Here is a 19,621-nt window from a genome sequence, read left to right as displayed (position 1 = left end):
ATGCCAAGTTATATTTTTACAGCGGAGTGACAGTTTACATTTTTTTTAATGCACTTTAAAAGGCGGTTACGTACAGACGGTTCAGGTGATCGAAAACCGCTGGAGGCTACAATTTTACCTCTAATCTTTGGTAGCGTAATGCCTTGTTAATGTATAGCTGTTTGCCATTGTATTTAATGAAAACTAATCTCAAGAGCTGGGCTCAATATTATGTTTTGTGGTCAGCAATCCTTTTGACTAAGAACTTTGAATTTTAGCTTATTGCAAAAGTTGATTTTAATATTTATGTACTTGAAACTATTAAGACTGTGGGCCCTTTAGTCACAATCCATTTCGTTACTATATGTATAAACCGTTAAAGCAGTTTCCAATACTTCCTTTTCTGAGATTCTTTTGTAGTGCCCATGATGATTACATTATACATGTTACAGCATTTTGGATGGTCTATTTTAGCAATGTTTATCAAATGCCATATAAGGTTTACAGGAATATCTTATTAAAAAGCAACATTTATAAATGAAGCAGTGGTATTTAAAATTTAAAGAGTCATTTTTAGGTTTCCTTATAAAGCCTTAACTGAAAGTTTTAAGCAAATGATTATCATTGTTAGTTTTTGTTATTAGAAAATTGGTTATGAATTTAAACAAAATGCCTTTTGCCCATTGACCTCACTGTTCTTACATTAAGTACGTTATTTTTAATGCAAATTTAACATCTGCTACCCCTAGAGCATTAGGTCCCTTTCAAGATAGGTTTGATCAGTAATTCAAGTTTAAAATGAATTAATTAGCAGTATAGCTTTCGAATAAATCTGATTTGGTTACAACCATTATCAATGGAAATTTAAAATGATTAATTCACAAAGCCACCATTAACAACCACCTCAAATAGAAATAAAGCAAATAGCTTATGCCAGGATACTAAAATAGAATGTGTGTCAATATTTAGACATTATAAATTCTTTACAGCACAAAACAGTACTTGTACAAAGCTACTCAAAAAATAACTAAAATATACATAATGTATTCTGTAATCCTGCTCCATGTTGCATAATTCAATAAAATACGGGTTTTATAAGTACTCCTAAGGGAAAGGACAATTAATATATTCATAAGTCTTGTTACGAAATGGCAATTTTGTTTCCTCCAGGTACTGCAGTGTAATTGTCCGAACAGTCAGGATGGAGACTAGAGCTACTGAAATAATGACACGATAGTCCATGAGCCTCAAGACTTTTTTTTAAAAACTGCTTTGTCAGAGTATTCACCACGACACTAATAGTCTTGCTTTATCTCCATTGCCTGCTGTCTTGATCTGGTAAGCAAACCTCACAGCAAGCGGTCACCTTCCTATGGAGTCATTAAAACTCAAAATGTCAGCTGGTGGTACTAGCCTGCGGACTTCCACACCTGAGCCCTGTGGCAGGCACATACAGGCTGTTTGGATCACTGTCAGTAACAAACACTGAATTCATATGCAGCCTGTCATTACTCTCCCGTTTTCCATCTGACAGATGCGGTCTAAATGAGATTGATTAAAGTGCGTGCATTTCAAAAGGATAAAAAGTTTTCAGAGTTAATCTCTACCATGTTAACAGCAAAACTGATTTTTGTATGCCTGCCTCAAGAATTTGAAAAAATATGCATGCATGCTATTACAGCATGATTCTGCAGTTTATGATTTCCTCTCTTGCCCCCCCCCCCCACCCCCCGCAACAACTTTCCATTGTAATGGAAGTGGCACTGTGCAACCATAACATTAATAAAGGGGGGTGGGGGTTGGGGCAGTCTTGCTCATGGTGACTATGTATCATTGCTGTTGCTGATGTTGCATTTTGTGCCACTGTTTAGTGATAGAAAAGCAAAGTCTGAAACAATCTCTGGTGCCACGGAGCTCGGAAATTTGCGCCATTATTGTGGTAAATGGGAGCCGAATGATGTGATGCATTCAATCAGCTCCCATTTGCTACTATAAAAAAGGTATCAAATGCAATACAATTCAATATAATTGGCCCATGACAGTCGGTGCTCGTTTTATTTTGTTATGGTCTTGAGGAATTTCTGCTGTCTCCAAGCATCCTGTTCTGCCGAAACAAAAAATGTTAATTCCAGGGCAAAAAGCAAATTAGTGGCTGTAACTACTGGAAAGTGTTAGTGAAAGAGAACATACAGATACACCCTAAGGATAAGGCAAGTCGTTTACAGCTCAAACAGGCATTTTCAATGCCTCCACTTTTGACTTTTTGTTCAAAATTGCAGCAAATCATGCTATAACTGGCAAGTGTAGAAATTCCCACACATCATACTCATCCTACCTATAGAATATAAAATGTTAAGAAATTTTGGGGACAATGGAACATGTTATTTTGTTCCCTTTGCTCAGGAGTAGATGACTGCCCCTTTTATGGTCATCTCTACAGTAACGTAATGTCACTTGCAGCTATTCATCCAAGTTTTGAAACTTTCTTAGGATAGCAGAAAACATTTGAACATTTGAGTTGAAAATTTCTGTTCAAAATAGTCACGGTGTTGCAATTATACACTAATATTTTTGAGCATCAATATTGATTGGAGAGATTCATAAAATTGTGACTACTCTCAAGGCTAGTACCTTCATCAGCATTACTTATATTCAATTTCTAGCTTAGCAGCAAACCTGCATTTTATTCTTATTTAAATTTCTACCTCTGGAATTAATCCACTGATTGACTTGAGGAGTTTGATCAATGTGAAGAGAAAGTTAAAGGTCTCTTTGCAGTCCTAGCTTGTGTTAGGTAAATTCCAGCACCTGGTTAATTTGCTACTATACACCTTAGCCACACAGTAGCCACTGACAGCTGATTGCTTAGTCATTGAAGATATTTAGCCTTTGGCACCTGAATTCAACCCCATAGTTTCCATCCAAGTGACTGTTGAGGGTTTTATAAACTGAATGAGAAATCTCAAATAGTTTCCAATAAACACAGATACATAAGATAAAACCACCCATAAATCAGTAACGTATTTGACATTCGCATGGGTAAATGGTGTGGGGTGTGAGGAGATCAAACCAGCGCAGGCATGAGCTTCAGCAAAAAAGAAAATGTTATATTGCCGTTAATCTACAGTGTACCATACCTAAAGCAGTACTCGCCACTGTTACTAGACAGTGGTTGGCTATTTGACCATGGGGGCCTTCTCAGCCGAGCATGATCCTGTTCACCTAGCACCCACAAACTTGCACTTCGAGCAGGGTCACTAGATCGCATGCTGCAGCAGGAATCCTGGCTGACTTGACTTTTGCTCTCTGTGGCCCAAACATGTCGTTTTTAAAATGTAAAACTGGGGAGTCATTTACACACAGGTCAGATTCAGTGCTCTCAAACTCTATTGGGCTTGGGCTCTAAAGAAAATTACTTGTTATTTGTGAGAGATTCCAGCCTGAATCTGAACACGCTTGTTCCTATAATGAGAATTATGACTATCCCAGTCTCTTGAATTTAGAACTCTCCAATTTCAGAGCACATGAGAGACTGGGGTGGCTCAACTTTTGCTGTAAGGGCAGGAATCAGAAATATTCAAAGAGGTAGATTAAGTGGCTGGGAAGGACACTTGAATTACTTCACTTCAGGGCAACAGGGCACAGAGTGAGAAAATAAAGTGCTGAGAGTTACAAAAATAATAGAGACGGGCAAAAAAGTCAGAAGACAATCAAAGTGAGGTCGTTTTGAGAATGAACCGTAAATCAGAAATGTATATAATAGAACTTTACATAAAGAAAATCCTAGTACTGTATACACAACTGAAAACAAAATGAAGTACAGAAAGTTTTACTGATCCTATACCTTATTTTCTTAGTGCATTAGCACTGTTGCGTGTACTGAAAATACAAAGCAAAAGATGATAAGAAATAGGAGCACTGGTTATGTAGACAAGGGACAGTATAGTAAAGAGTTTAATTTCTATTTATGTCTGCTTTCTCATATTCAATTAGTTTCAAAAGCCAAGTAGAAAGTCAACATTTATATGCTGTAATACCATCCAAACACAACAACAATATGCACATTCTAGTTCGTAAAAGCTCTCCATTTTAAGTACGTCATGAGCTGAACTGCTTTTCCACTTTAGTTGTTTAAGGTAGATCCATAGCTGCCCACATGACAAATTAATGTCGTTCTATAGTAGTTGTTTGGTGCTTGGCATCACAGTTCTGAAGCCTATGGGCCCATCAGGGCTGAAACTGCTCAGATCTTCAGCAATCCATAAGTGTCCCTCTAGAGGCCAGTACTTGCATCAGTATGAAATACGATACCATAAATCAGGCTGCAGAAGTGGCACTTGTGCACATCACCATCCATCTCACCACTCGTCTCTGAAGGGTCTTGGGTAGAGCTTATCTCTCAGCAGTGCAACAAGGGACCAGACAATCAAGCTACTGGCATTGACAAAGCATTTGCTGCTTACATCTGAAGACTACAACTCAGAGGCTGTGCAGAAAACAGGTCCTGCTGGTACTAACTTGCCTCGGGCACAGGCAGAATTGGTGGTGGCACAACTTCAAAAGGCAGAGAGCCTAAGTGCGAGCAACCCACAGAAACAGGGTAAGCCTCCGGCCTCTATTCCTTGAGTTGGAGTGCCTTCAAAGCCCAGAAATGTGACTGTAGGGCTCAACAGCTGCCATCACAAATCTGATACGGCTCCAGTTTTGAGTAGTACTCAAGATTCATGCAAAAGAATATTTCAAGTTGCCATTATTGCCTGTCATGGATTTATAAATATTGCTCAGTGTATGCCGTGGTGAGCTTCTCATGGGACTCTACTACGTGACAACATAAGAGAATGAAAAAAAAGGCCAGTTCTTTTGAAAAATCTCACTTTCACTTTGCCTACATTTTATTCATTCACCAATTACTTTCAACAATGAAGTAGATTTAGTGCAGCAGGTATCTGATTTTATTTCCAATGGATTTCAATTGCAGTCTTAATTAAGCTGGCTTAATTACTTTCCAAATGCTAATTTACAAGTCAAAACCAGAGGCTGCAGGACATTTGCTTTTGAATTGCACCCCTGTGATATGCTGCTGTATGTGTACCCTATAGACACTCTGTACTAATTGTCAAACTGCCTTCGCAGGACCAAAGGGGAATATTGTTAAAAGAACTACACATGGCACATTGAAAATACTAAGGTAAAAGACCTAAAAAGACTATAATTCCTAGAATTCTTCAGTTCCCCTCCCCCTTAAAACCTTCACAACTGTGACAAACAAAAGTATATTTAAACACCACAGTCACAAGGCTAAAATGTGCTGTTTTTCAAAGCTTGCTTGTTCTCCCTCTCTAATTTAAAAAAAGCCAATCTCTAACTGAAGTAGCATGTGTGAAGCAATCAATTTTGTAAATTCCCTCCTTATTGCTGGGCGCTCAAAAAAAACAGGTTTCTCTCCGCATAATAGCAAAAGGGAGAAAAAGGCAAGAACATATGAGCTGTGAACTATGGTCATTGAATGATCTGCGGCTGGTTAGGAAAAGCAAGAATATAACTCCCCAATGGATCCGTGAATTTGTGCACTGCCCCAGGGTGGAACGGAATCATAGAGATCAGAAAGGTTGCGATTTGTTTCCCCGCTCTGTTCTAATGGGGGCATTACAATTGACCTTAATGCGCCAGGTGGGAGCAGGGAAAGAGAGAAGGAAATCAGCCCAATGTTTCAAATGACTAGAAGATGTGTTGTTAGATATCTGGTACAGCTGTGATGCCCCCATGTTCGAATTGCAAGCTCAAAATCAATTCAAAATTAGAAAGCGGTAATCTAGGACTTGGAGCAGGAGCCATTTCACCAATAAGCAATGCTCAAATCCTTTGTGCTGCTAGGACGGTCAACTCACTAATTCATACAGGAAAATGACTCAACTGACACGGAAGCAGTTTTAAGATTTTAACAAGTACTTTAATGGCTCTGAAAGAAGTAACTGTTTATAAAATAGAACATGATCTGCTCAGGATTTAGCTCTTCATGAACCCCTACTCAACGTGTTAATTACAATAGTTTATCTTTTTAATGTGTTGAGTATTGCCACCTAAGGTGCACTGAACAAATGGGCAAAATATATATTTTTTTCTACCTATGAAATTTCACCTTTAGTAAACCCTTCCTCCCAGATACTGAACGATAAAATAATTCAGTTTACATTTCTTTCAAATAAATCTGAAAAATCAGTTTATCTTATACTTTCGCCCCATGAAAATACAGACCATTTCAGAGGTTTTCAGAGGGGTATGGGTGCCTTTATACATGAATCACAGAAAGTTAATATGCAGGTACAGCAAGCAATGACGATGGCAAATGGTATGTTAGCCTTTATTGCAAGGGGGGTTGCAGATTAAGAGCAACGAAGTCTTGCTGCAATTATATAGGGCTTTAGTGAGACCATACCTAGAGTATTGTGTACAGTTTTGGTCTCCTTACTCAAGGAAGGATATACTTGCCTTAGAGGGGGTGCAATGAAGGTTGACTAGATTGATTCATGGGATGAGAGGGCTGTCCTATGAGATTGAGTAGAATAGGCCTATAGTCTCTGGAATTTAGAAGAATGAGAAGTGATCTCATTGAAACGTATAAAATCCTTAGAGGGCTTGACAGGGTAGATGCTGAGAGGCTGTTTCCCCTGGCTGGAAAGTCTAGAACTAAGGGTTCATAGTCTCAGGATAAGGAGCTGGCCATTTAGGACTGAGATGAGGAAAAATTTCTTCACTCAAGAGGGTTGTGAATCTTTGGAATTCTCTACCCGAGGGCTGTGGATGCCCAGTCCATGAGCATATTCAAGACAGAGATCGATAGATATTTGGACTCTAGGGGAATCAAGGGATATGGGGATAGGGCGGGAAAGTGGAGTTGATGTAGAAATGATCTTACTGAATGGCGGAGCAGGCTCGATGGGCCGTATGGCCTACTCCTGCTCCTAGTTCTTACGTTCTTAACATTTGTTTCTCTCTCTCTCTCTCCCCCCTTCCCCAAACAAGTTTTCCACCTTCAAGATGTCCTCTTGAGCTGTGTAAATTAGGGCAGGTGACCAAAAGCTTGGTCAAAGAGGTAGGTTTTAAGGAGCATCTTAAAGGAGGAAAGAGAGGTAGCGCGGTGGAGAGGTTTAGGCAGGGAATTCCAGAGCTTAGGGCCTCGGCAACAGAAGGAACAGTTCAGCTCTCTCCAAATAAATTAGAGTTCAAATACTATTAGTATGCCACCCAAGCAGACATACCAGAGTCCCTAGATAGTATATTTTAATACTGCGTAATTGGGAAAATTAGAGAATGGTGTCCTGTCTCAGTCTCATTTTTGTTGTCAGGTTATATTTAGCTCTGAGGGAATATACCTTCACTCTTCCGATTTTTCTTCCCCAGTGGCTCCTGCTCTCCCCCCGCGCCCCCCCCATCATTTTGTACAGCCAAGAAGCCGAGTGGAAAGTCTTCTTCTCAAGCCACTGCTGTTCTAGGTTGCAAGAGTTGCACGAGAGTGCCCTGTGCAATATTCCTTCATTGCTGAGGAGATCTCGCCTGGTCTCTGCTCGGTATCTCTCCAAACAGTGCAACCATAATTGCGAACTCGGCAGAGTTGGGTGTCAAACCCTTGCCTCTCGACTCAGATGCTGCATATTGCTGCTCCAAAATAATGCACTTCTCTACAGGAGCCGCTTTTGAACATGGGAATGGATGATCTATGTAAGGCACTTGGGATTGTTATATTTTGAGCAAGCAAATCGCACTGCATTGGTGCTTTCATCATTGCCAGCTACAAAGTCTACTGTATTTACATCGCTTGACATGGGGGCCTATACACATTACTACTCAATTCATTGCATGAACACCCAATATCATGGCTGTTAACTAATAATCTTTAAATCTCTAAATATTGTGCTAAAGCAATAAATTGGAGAAATTGATGAATAATTTCAAAATGCCAATCTCAGACAGTGTCATGCTGATGTGTCAGGAACAGAGTAAGTGTAAATCTTCAAACAATTTGGTTTCAATTATTTTACAGATTATTACAGCTCAGTTTGCAAATAATTTTATTTCACAGAATGCATGTTAAAAGATATATTTTTTTGTTAATGAACAACAAACACTGCTTAGGAATGTGCTGGCTATGTACTGTAGGTGTCTGCAGAAAAACATTTGAAAAGAATTCTCTCTCCCAAATTACTTTTCTGACTGTGCTCAAAATAGCTGCACTGATACTTCAAAGTGGAAAATACATAACTGTGCCAAAACCTACAACTAAATTGTGACCATAGTTTGAAAAACAGGGCTAATAACATGCATTATACACAAAATTCAGTTCAGGACCTTTATTTTGATGTCTCATTACAATGTAACCTATTAAATTATACATGATTTAGTAACATTATGGTTTATATTAAAATGGTTCAGCAGGGAGTGGCATATACAGTATATGGAAAATAACGGTAATCTAAAGGTTAAGATTTATAAACTAAGGGAACATGCAACTAGAAAAGGCCATTTAGCCCACTCCTGCCAACAAACCATATACAAATTTCACAATCACAGAACTCATTTTAATCTCCTGAGGGAACAAAGGTCCAATTTCCAAGAAATTACACATTTTTTCCCCCCTGAACTGAAAGCAAATCGAGCAAAAGCTCCAGGATATTGCTCTAGCATTAAAATCTGTATCACTCAACCCTACGGCCTTGCATTTCAGACAACACTTTCATGGGTCCGATAGGACTGGAAAGAGTGTCCTGCAGCACATCTATATCTATATGCATGCTTATTATCTTCAGTCCTCTTCTTAGCCAAATAACTCATTAATAACTGGTAACTGACATTAGCAGCTTTCAAAAATGTTTTTACTGGTGTTTGCTCTCCACAATAAACAGCACACATATACTTCCATGCCCTTACATTTGATCAGCAGTGTCACCTCTACGCACTGCAATAAGTTACTGCCTGTCCTAAGCCCCTCTCATCTGCAAACCTTTAAGGGGGCTGCGCGGTCCATTCAAAATACCGCGCATGTGCGGATTTTGCCATTAGAACGCTGTTGAGCTGGCTGCGCGGGACCTGCAGATCGCTGCGTGGCCGTGCAGCATAAAGGGAACATTTACAAGAAGCTAGGAACTATGGATGAGCAGAGATATTTAGGGGTCCAAGTAGAGAAATCACGCTAAGCTAGTGGACAGGTACAAAAAATAATTTAAAAGGCTAATGCAATGTTGGGCCTTGATCTCAAGGGGGACTGGAAGTTACAGCAGTACAGAGTTCTGGTTAGACCCCATCTGGAGTACTGAATTCAGTTCTGGGCACTGCATCTCATGAAAGATATATTGGCCTTGGAGGGGGTGCAGCGCAGATTCAGCAGAATGATACTGGGGCTAAAAGGTTTAAATTATGAAGACCGGTTGCATAGACTAGCCTTGAATATAGAAGATTAAGGGGTGATCTAATTGAGATGTTTAGGATGATTGAAGCATTTGGTAAGGTAGACAGAGAAACTGTGGGGAGAATGTTAACCCCCAAAAACGGGTGGGTTTGGGTTAGGTGGAATGTAAAAATATTAAAAATCTGAAACCCGCCCACTTCCGGCTTTAACAGAGGCAGGATGGTGGGCAGGGGTGGGTGCAACCAACCCGTTCACAAGAGGCGGGTTGATTATTTAAATATTATAACGAGGCTGTGTGCCTCAGAATTAACCACCATTTTAACCCTGGCTCGCCGGGTTTCCCGGGCTCAGAAAACCTGGCAGCTAAAGGGAGGCGAGGACTGCTGGATCCAGCAGGTAAGTGCCTTTCCACTTACCTGCTGGATCCAGTTTACCTTCTTCACCCACCCCCCGCAATCGGCCATCCCCCAAAGGCTTCCAATCTCCCTTCTGCTCCGGACCCCGATCTTCACCTGACCCCGGGCTCCGATCTCCTCTCTGCTCCAGACCCTGATCTTCCCCTGACCTCCCCTCTGGCCTTCAATCTCCACTATACCATCAACCCCCTCACCCCAGTCTTTCCGATCCCTCCCTCCACTCCACTCCCTGCTGCGGCCTGGTGCCGAAGGCCTACCCTCCTGACAGCCAGCTAGCCTCTCAATCTGGCTGGCTGCAGCCGGGAACCGGAGACAAAAAATGGTAAAGGAAACTCTCGATTTACCGGCACCTAAATAACCAGAAATCTGTTAACCGGCAAAATTCAGGAGTAGGTTCAGGTAAGTTTTACTTCATATTAGTGGCAGTTCCTGGATCTGTGGCTGTGTAACTGGGGTTCGTGCACTTGTTGCTAAGCAACAGGGACGCTTGGTCTGTGGCCGGAGTTCCTGCACATGTTGCTAAGCAACAGGGAAGCCTGGATTTGTTGCTGTGTACGGAGCTCTCGTACCTTTTAACTATACCTCTCTGTAATCCAGACTTTTTGATAAACCGGCACTACGCCGGTCCCGTTGGTGCCGGATAATAGAGTTTCCTGTAATCAGGTCCTACCGTTAAATTTGGCAGGGCCTGAGGGAACCCTCCCTCCCCGCCTCCTAGATAAGATCGAGGCCGATTTCCTCTGGTGGGCGAGTCCAGACCCAGGTGGCATAACCTTAATGTTAGATCTAGGCCATTCAGGGGTGATGTCAGGAAGCACTTCACACAAAGGGTAGTGGAAATCTGCATCTCTCTTCCCCAAAAAGCTGTTCAGGGTAGGTCAATTGAAAAATTGAAAACTGAGATCGAAAGATATTTGTTAGGCGAGGGTATTAAGGGTTATGGAACCAAGGCTGATAGGTGGAGTTCAGATACAGATCAGCCATGATCTAATTGAATGGTGGAACAGGCTCAAGGGGCTGAATAGGCTACTCTTGTTCCTATGTTTCCATCAACTTACTCCCACATCTCATTCTATTGCAGTTACAGAACGATCTTATACACCACAATCATTCATCAATTCCCACAGACGGTTGCAGGTACCTGTACAGATCCTCATTCTACATGGCACTTTTAAATCCCTCTTCTCCATAACAGCTATATTAGTAGCACATTACACCGTGGCAAGCTCAATGGAGCTACTACACTTTCCCAATATTGATGCTTACAGTACATTATTATTGCATAATTCACAAAATCTTTTGCAAACAAAAACATTTCTGAAGTGTGAACATGTACTTGCACTCCATGCATTCTCCAGTGATAGTCACAATTGGCAACATAGTTTCCCCTCTCCACCCCCTTTACTCATCTTGGCTGTTAGAACACAACAAGAAAAAGCCATTTAGCCCATTCCTTCCATACTTCATTTACATTTTCGTCACAGGGACTTTCTCCAATTTATTTAATCTCTTCAAGACAATTAACAATGAGTACATTTTTTGAGAAGATAAAGCTCTTGGAAATTTCAGGACGTTAATCTAACATGACACCCTGCATGAATCAACTTTCACCTGGTGCATTCCACAGATGACATTGCTGTGCTACCAACTGATCAGTGGGACACTTAGTTGACCAAATTTACCCATTCTATTTGATGTCTTGATCATTATATTAGATGGTTTCCTACTTGATGGTCTCAGATGGTCTGCGCCAGGCAGTTCTAAAAGAATAGCAGCGCTTCTTTTCACAGATGACACCGTCTTGTTGGCAGACTCACCCAAGGATTTATTGTGTTCTACTCACCATGTTGAACAATTCGCAAACTAGTGGAATATTGTGCTGGGCACCAAGGCTTTACACAGCTCAAGATCGCATCTCAAAAAGGCATTAATTGGAAGGTACAAGGGCTATCTGTCCCAAATGATCCTAAAAGTATGGAAGGGTTCAACCTGACTATCCTCCTTTCTAGTGATTGGGGGGGGGGGGGGGGGGTGCGCAAGTTGACTACAAGATGGCACACCTGGCATTTGAAGATTGGAAATGAATCAAACCTATGGCAGACTCAGTAATCCAACATCTCCAGCAGGTAGGTCCACACCGTGTTAATAAGTTGTGTGGTTTTAGCTGGTTCAGCCTCAGCAGTTGCCATGCACACATGTGGAGGTTTTGTATGGATTGTTCCATAACTTCATTTGACGACTCCAACATGGTGTTAGGATTTCTGTGTGGTTCACTCCCAGCTGACAAAAATAAAATCATCTATATCCATGATTATCCATATAATCAGCAATCCTGTTCTTAACGTGATCTTTAACAGGAGTCAATATTAACTGTTTCTGCTGCAGGCAGATTCTATAAATTATCTGTTCTAAGAGGAAAACTTCCTGGCATCCTGAGTCTCAGTTAATTCCTTTTGTAATTATTGTCTTTCAATTCTGAAGGTGACTTAAACTAAATAACCAGGTTATAGTAACGTCATCCAAGCACCTAATTTAAAATACTTGGGCCATATCTGCCTTCAATCTTTTCTACAATGACAAGTTCAGCTGTGTTAAGACTCTCTTCCTAAGTTTGTTTTTCTTTCAATCTCCACTCCCTTCTTGCCAAATATAATTTATTTGATCTCCTTGGTGGATTGGGGTATTTCACTGCCTATAATTCCTTTATGCTTTTGTTTTTTACCTTGTGCCCAAATCTTCCTATTCTCTTCTTCCAAGACCTCAGCCATATTGTTAACTTCAGCTTATTTCTCATTTGGTGTTCTTCTATTGCTTTTTCTGCTCACCCTCTGCCCCAGTCTCCTTTCTGCTTTATCTTTTTGGAGTCCACACACAGTCATGATGTTCCCTTCTGTCTTTTACTGTCCGGTACGCTGTTGAATTGAATGTTTAATTTGCTTCAGTTCTAAAAATGTCTCCAGCTCACTAGGTAAAAACACAAAAGCTGTTCTGCTGTATTTGTAGGGAAATGGTGTTAGGGAAATTGACGGTATTGAAGGCCGATAAATCCCCAAGGCCTGATAATCTACATCTTAGGATACTTAAGGAAGTGGCCCTAGAAATAGTAGATGCATTGCTGGTCACCTTCCAAAATTCTAGAGACTCTGGCACAGTTCCCATGGATTGGCGGGTAGCTAATGTGACCCCACTATTTAAAAAAGGTGGTAGAGAGAAAACGGGGAATTATAGACTGGTAAGCCTGACATCGGTAGTGGGGAAAAATGCTAGAGTCCATTATGAAAGATGTAATAGCAAAGCACTTGGAAAACAGTGACAGGATTGGACAAAGTCAACATGGATTTACAAAAAGTAAATCATGCTTGACTAATTTACTGGAATTTTTTGAGGATGTAACTGGTAGAATAGATAAGGGAGAACCAGTGGATGTGGTGTATTTGGACTTTCAGAAGGCTTTCGATAAGGTCCCGCATAAGAGATTGGCGTGCAAAGTTAAAGCACATGGGATTGGGGGTAAGGTACTGACTTGGATAGAGAACTGGTTGGTGGATAGAGAACTGGTTGGTAGACAGAAAGCAAAGAGTTGGAATAAACGGGTCTTTTTCTGAGTGGCAGGCAGCGACTAGTGGGGTACCGTAGGGATCGGTGCTAGGACCCCAGCTATTCACAATATACATTAATGATGATCTAGACGAGGGAACTAGATGTAATATCTTCAAGTTTGCAGACGACACAAAGCTGGGTGGGCAAGTGTGCTGTGAGGAGGGTGCAGAAAAACTCCAGTATGATTTGGACAGGTTGGGTGATTGGGCAGATGCATGGCAGATGCAGTATAATGTGGATAAATGCGAGGTTATCCACTTTGGTGGCAAAAACAGGAAGACAGATTATTATCTGAACGGCAATAGATTGGGAAAAGGGGAAGTGCAATGAGACCTGGGTGTCCTTGTGCACCAGTCGCTGAAGGTAAGCATGCAGGTACAGCAGGCGGTTAAGGAGGCAAATGGTATGTTGGCCTTCACAGCGAGAGGATTTGAGTACAGGAGCAAGGATGTCTTGCTGCAGTTGTACAGGGCCTTGGTGAGACCGCACCTTGAGTATTGTGTGCAGTTTTGGTCGCCTTATCTGAGGAAGGATGTTCTTGCCATGGAGGGAGTGCAGCGAAGATTCACCAGACTGATACCTGGGATGGCAGGAATGACGTATGAGGAGAGATTGGGTCGATTAGGTTTATATTCGCTAGAGTTTAGAAGAATGAGAGGGGATCTCATTGAAACTTATAAAATTCTAACAGGACTAGACAGACTAGATGCAGGAAGGATGTTCCCGATGGCGGGGGAGTCCAGAACTAGGGGCCACAGTCTAAGGATAAGGGGTAAGCCATTTAAGACTGAGATGAGGAGGAATTTCTTCACCCAGAAAGTGGTGAACCTGTGGAATTCTTTACCACAGAAGGCAGTTGAGGCCAATTCATTAAATATATTCAAGAAGGAGTTAGATATATTTCTTAAGGCTAAAGGGATCAAGGGATATGGGGAGAAAGCAGGGACAGGGTACTGAATTTGAATGATCAGCCATGATCTCATTGAATGGCGGAGCAAGCTCGAGGGGCCGAATGGCCTACTCCTGCTCCTATCTTCTATGTTTCCATATATGTGAAGTATTTTCACGTAGGCTGGTGCAACATTATACACTTTGCAGCTGGTTCTTGGTGCACTCCAAATGCTGGAGAAATGCAGCAGACAAATCTGTATACAAGTTGAAGTCTGCTGACTAAAAGTGGTCACCTGCTTTATTCTTGTTCTTAGCGATGCTAACATAGAACTACTATAATACTATCTATCCCATTCGATCTCTACATTACAAATTAATATTCCATTGTCCCAACAGGAAAAAAACGCCTAGGAGGATAATTCCTTTAAGCACTACATGTGACACGTGTCAATAGTCATAGTCTTGCAACCAACAACCATTTCCCATTTAGCATTTAAAGGCTTTTAATGTGAAAGCTTTCTTCAATGCTAGAAATATCTATCACTTAAGGATGGAAGCTGTTTTGTTAGGCTGGCCTTTTCAAGAGGCCAGGCTGTCAGATGGAAGCTCTGAGGAATCTTTGTCATATCTGTTCCTCTACTGAGATAGTAGGATTTAGGAAATAAGTTTTCTCCACTCCGATTTCTGAATTTTGGTTATTAGGGAAAGTGGAGGGAAGATGTAAAGAATGTTTTTTTTTTCTTAAAAACACAAAAAATTTAAACTTAAAAGAAAGACATATGGCCTCAGGTTTTGGATCAGATACTCTGGACCATTTCCATCATCATTAATTTCTTTAAGGTAAATTTCCAGTTATCCTCCTAAAAACATAAGAATTAGAAGCAGGAGTAGGCCATTTGGCCCTTCTAGTAATTCCAGGGGGTAGATTTTCCCGACCCTGTCGGGAAGAAGGCGGGACTTCCCCTTTCGGGTTTTTGACCCACCTACTTCGACATCCGGCCAATCCGCGTGATTTTCCCTTGATTGACCTTGTTGAGCCCGCCCAGCGGGCTCAGCAGGCCAATTAAGGGCCACCCGGCAACAGGTGACGTCACAGACTGAAATTTCATCTTGAAATATCAGCGTTTTACAGCTGTTTGACGCTGTGACACACTGACAGTCTGAGTTCTACCATGAGTCATTCTGCACAGGCTCAGTTAGAACTCTTACCGGCACTCAAAGCTGAAGGCTGTCACTTTTCACAGATCGCAGCCGTTCAGCTTTCAGTTCCGGCTGAGTGATGCGCTCCCGACGGCTACAGGAAGCAAGGCTGTGAAGGTAAGTACAGGTAAGTAAAAGTTCTTTACACACTTTAGACACACCAAACACACTTACCTTTACACTCATGCACCCATCACTCACCTGAGCGCCAACATCGCAACCCCTCCAACTCCTTCAACCCGACGACCTGCCTGCTCTAACCTGGCGTGGTTTGGAGCCGTTGGGAAACCCACACGAAACCCCTCAAAATAGGGATTAGGCTAAGAACTGCCTGTTAACTGGCAGTTAATTGGCACTAATCCCTTCCCGCCTGGTTTCGGCGGGTCCCAGTGCGGGGCAGGTACCCGCCGCCCTTGAAACTTACGTGGGGCGGGGTTTTGGGCGGGATGGTGTCGGGACCCCCAAATTCGGGATTTCCCCCCCCACATGCCTGAAACCCCGCCTGATGGCTCCACGAAAATCTAGCCCCATGTGTTGTCAAAATCATTTTGTTCAATGAAAATGTTCATGTTGTTTGACACTGAATCAATACCTAATTTCAAAATTTCATTAACCCTTATGAAACATACATATCTTTCTGTCCTTTTCCACGGTTCCTTTTTATCATAAGTACCGCAGTAGCCTGCGATTTTGATGTCTCCTAGTTGAAGACTCATTTCCCCAATTGTAGTTACCCATTTTGGTGCTTCAAAAGAGTGTAGTCACTTACTTTCGTCACTTTCAGACTTTGTCTGTGGTACAGACAAGCTTGGGGACTGCCTATTATTTCTTCTTTACTTTAATATTTCAGGAAGCATATTCTGTCCAATTTAAAACAAAGAAAACAACTAGGGCAAAACCTTTTCCTTGTACTTCTACCTCACTAGGGAGCAACACAGAAGTCCACCATTAATGGAACAATTTCAAACATCTACTAAGTTGTAAGGAAAAGAACATTTCCTCTAGCCTCACTTGAGATTTGCCAATTTTATACTTCTGTCCTCCAGCTCTGGAACCTAAGTTTAGTTAAATAGCATTACATTCATACTGCCCATATCTGTCAGCACTTTGAAGACATGGATCATGTTCCATCTCTATCTTATTTTCTCCCATGAACATGATCTCTTCATAATCTAAAACATACTTTTTAAGAACAAGAAAAATTCCTCGTTGCTTTCAGGAACTTGCTTCGTTATTGTACAATTCCTTAGCTTTTAATGTTCCTTGTCTACGTTCCTTTCTTGTAGAATTATAAGTAATTTCAACATCCCTCAAAACTGATCTTGATTTTTCTTAAATTTCACATTGTATTAAAACCTAGAATTTTTCCATAATCTAAACTTTTCTCTTTTGAGTCTATAACATTCACAATATAAGTTTTGGCTAGCTCTTTACTACAGTATCAAACCTAAAATTATACAATGCACACTAGACCCAAAGATTCATTCACATCCAGGGTAATCATTTCTTTGGAGGCGAGGTGGGGATAGGAAAGGAAAAAAAAATCTAATACTGTATTCACCCTCATACTTAATGGCATGTATTAAAACCAGACTCTGATCAGTCTTTTTTATAAGTAGCATTTAAAGTTTGATTTTCAAGCCATATTACATTCTGCCTTTTGGGAACAGAAATTGGGAAAATGAAAATTATACAGGAATCTTTCTGGTATCCGGCACTGACGGGACCGAGCTGGTGCCGTTAGATCAAAACTGCCGTATAAACCAGCGGCAATGTTAAAACATACAGAGCTTTTCAGCTCTGTGAGAATCAACAAACCCTGTTGCTTAGCGACAGCTTCAAAACAGTCAGCTGCAGCTGCAAGCGTCTCTAGCTGAAGCTGTTGCTTAGCTACAGACCTTGCAGAGCCTGACTGGGAAAAAAAAAAGCAACGAGAAGTAAAAAAACTTATAGAAAACAGCTCCTGAATTTTGCCGGTAGATAGAGCTTTCCGGACTTTTAACCTCCAGTTAAACGAAAGTTTCCTGTATTTAGATTCTTCTTTCCTACTGTATTTAATGGCCCAGAAATTCGGGTCTCCACGGCTGAGTACGCACGGGGTACTCACCCGTAGGCCCAATGGAAGTGCCGGTTTCGTGCATGCGCGGGAAACTGGCACTTCCGTTCCCCTGAAAGGGGTTGAGAGGTGGAATGCGTGCGCAGGAGAGGCAGCGCGTGCGCATCGAACTTACGTTTTTTTTGCAGGTTTTCCCGGGAGGGTGCGTCTCCAGAAGTTAGACATGTAAAAAGCAGTCGCAAGGCCTGCTTTTTACAAGGTAAGTGGTGAAATAATTAAAATTAAAACATTTTTTCCACAGGTTTATTATTTTTAAATACTTTAAAGAAAGGTTAAGTTTATTTTTAGCCCCGTTAGAAAATGTAATTCATTTTTTCAAAAATGTAAATTATTGTTTAAAATAGTAATTTCATGTAATTTAGTTTATTTTAAATATGTGATTAAAAAAAAAAAATTATTTGTAGATTTAGTGATGTTTTGGGGCTTATAGTATTTATAGGTTTGATAGGCCTTCCTGTCAAACTTATGAATAAAGCAATCCCTGCTACCATTGGCGCTCCATGGCCCACGTGATCCCAGGGGACACATCGAACTGCGCCCCTGGGATACGTAAGCACTGTGCACCGGCAGTTGGAGGAGGCCCAGGATCGGAATCCCACAGGGGCCCACAGCTCAACGGCCGGCACAGTAGGCAAGTGCAGGTCGGGGGCTTGCACCTGTGGGAAGCCCCCGACCCGAATTTCTGGGCCAATATTTAAATTTCTCCAATTAAACATTGGGAAGACCGAATCCATTGTCTTCAGGCCCTGCCACAAACTCCGTTCTCTAGCCACCGACTCCATCCCTCTCCCTAGCACCTGTCTGAAGCTGAACCAGACTGCTCGCAACCTTGGTGTCATATTTGACCCTGAAATGAGCTTCCAACTACATATCCATGGCATAACCAAAACTGCCTATTTCCACCTCCGTAACATTGCCATTGTCTGCCCTTGCCTCAGCTCATCTGCTGCTGAAACCCTCATCCACGCCTTTGTTACCTCTAGACTTGACTATTCCAACGCACTCCTGGCTGGCCTGCCACATTCTACCCTGCATAAACTTGTCATCCAAAATTCGGCTGCCTGTGTTCTAACTCACACCTGTTCAACCATCACCCCTGTGCTCGCTGACCTACATTGGCTCCTGGTTAAGCAACGCCTCAATTTCAAAATTCTCATCCTTGTTTTCAAATCCCTCCATGGCCTCGCCCCGCCCTATCTGTGTAATCTCCTTCAGCCCCGCCCTATCTCTGTAATCTCCTTCAGCCAACCCCCACCCACCCCGAGATATCTGCGCTTCTCAAATTCTGCCCTGATTATAATCGCTCAACCATTGGTGGCCGTGCCTTCAGCTGCCTAGGCCCTAAGCTCTGGAATTCCCTCCCTAAACCTCTCTGCCTCGCTACCTCGGTTTCCTCCTTTAAGACGTTCCTTAAAACCTACCTCTTTGACCAAACTTCTGTCCTAATTTCTTATGTGGCTTGGTGTCAATTTTCTGTCTTATAACACTCCTGTAAAGGGCCTTGGGACGTTTTACTACGTTAAAGGTGCTATATAAATACAAGTTGTTGTTGTATTATTACGCACCGATAAGAATACCAGATCACCAGCTATTATTTACCGTGGTGACACTCTTACCTCCATGTCTTGCTTGTATCGATCTTCAAATACTGCCATTGCTGCCAAAGATCCAGAACCTGTTTAAGAATTAAAAGCATTAAAGATCACATATATCTGTAAAACTCAACATAATACAAGTGTGAAAATATTCAAGCACATTATTAATTATAGCTACATGTAGTTAACTGTACAAATATCTTTAAAGATCATTGGCACACGGGCTGGATGAATTGCAGACAGGCGGACAATAATGCAACTTATTTTCCTTCCCGCCACTCCCCCGCTGATCTAATAATGATGCAATCTCAAATTTTTGTGACTGTCTACATTTTTCCAATTTGTTTAGGAAATTTGCTGTCCTGTCAGTTGCAGAAGCAGATGCAGTAGCAAGTCTGTTGCATTGGTTACCATACCACAT

At 41.6% G+C, this 19,621-nt stretch overlaps 1 protein-coding gene across 1 annotated transcript in view; it reads right to left on the bottom strand.

Annotated features, from left to right (window-relative positions):
• Positions 1–19,621, bottom strand: part of psmb7 (proteasome 20S subunit beta 7) — a 78,807-nt gene that overhangs the window by 9,980 nt on the left and 49,206 nt on the right. Inside the window, exon 6 of the mRNA XM_085965671.1 lies at positions 19,222–19,280. Coding sequence (XP_085821797.1) covers positions 19,222–19,280 — 59 coding nt within the window. The remainder of the gene's footprint in view (positions 1–19,221; positions 19,281–19,621) is intronic.

Source organism: Somniosus microcephalus, chromosome 23 (assembly GCF_052327205.1).
Source record: "Somniosus microcephalus isolate GS21.2 chromosome 23, FLI_Smic_1.0, whole genome shotgun sequence".
In the NCBI taxonomy this organism is placed as follows: domain Eukaryota; kingdom Metazoa; phylum Chordata; class Chondrichthyes; order Squaliformes; family Somniosidae; genus Somniosus; species Somniosus microcephalus.
Note: the sequence above shows the minus strand (reverse complement) of the source record. Positions and strands in the feature narration are given on the sequence as shown.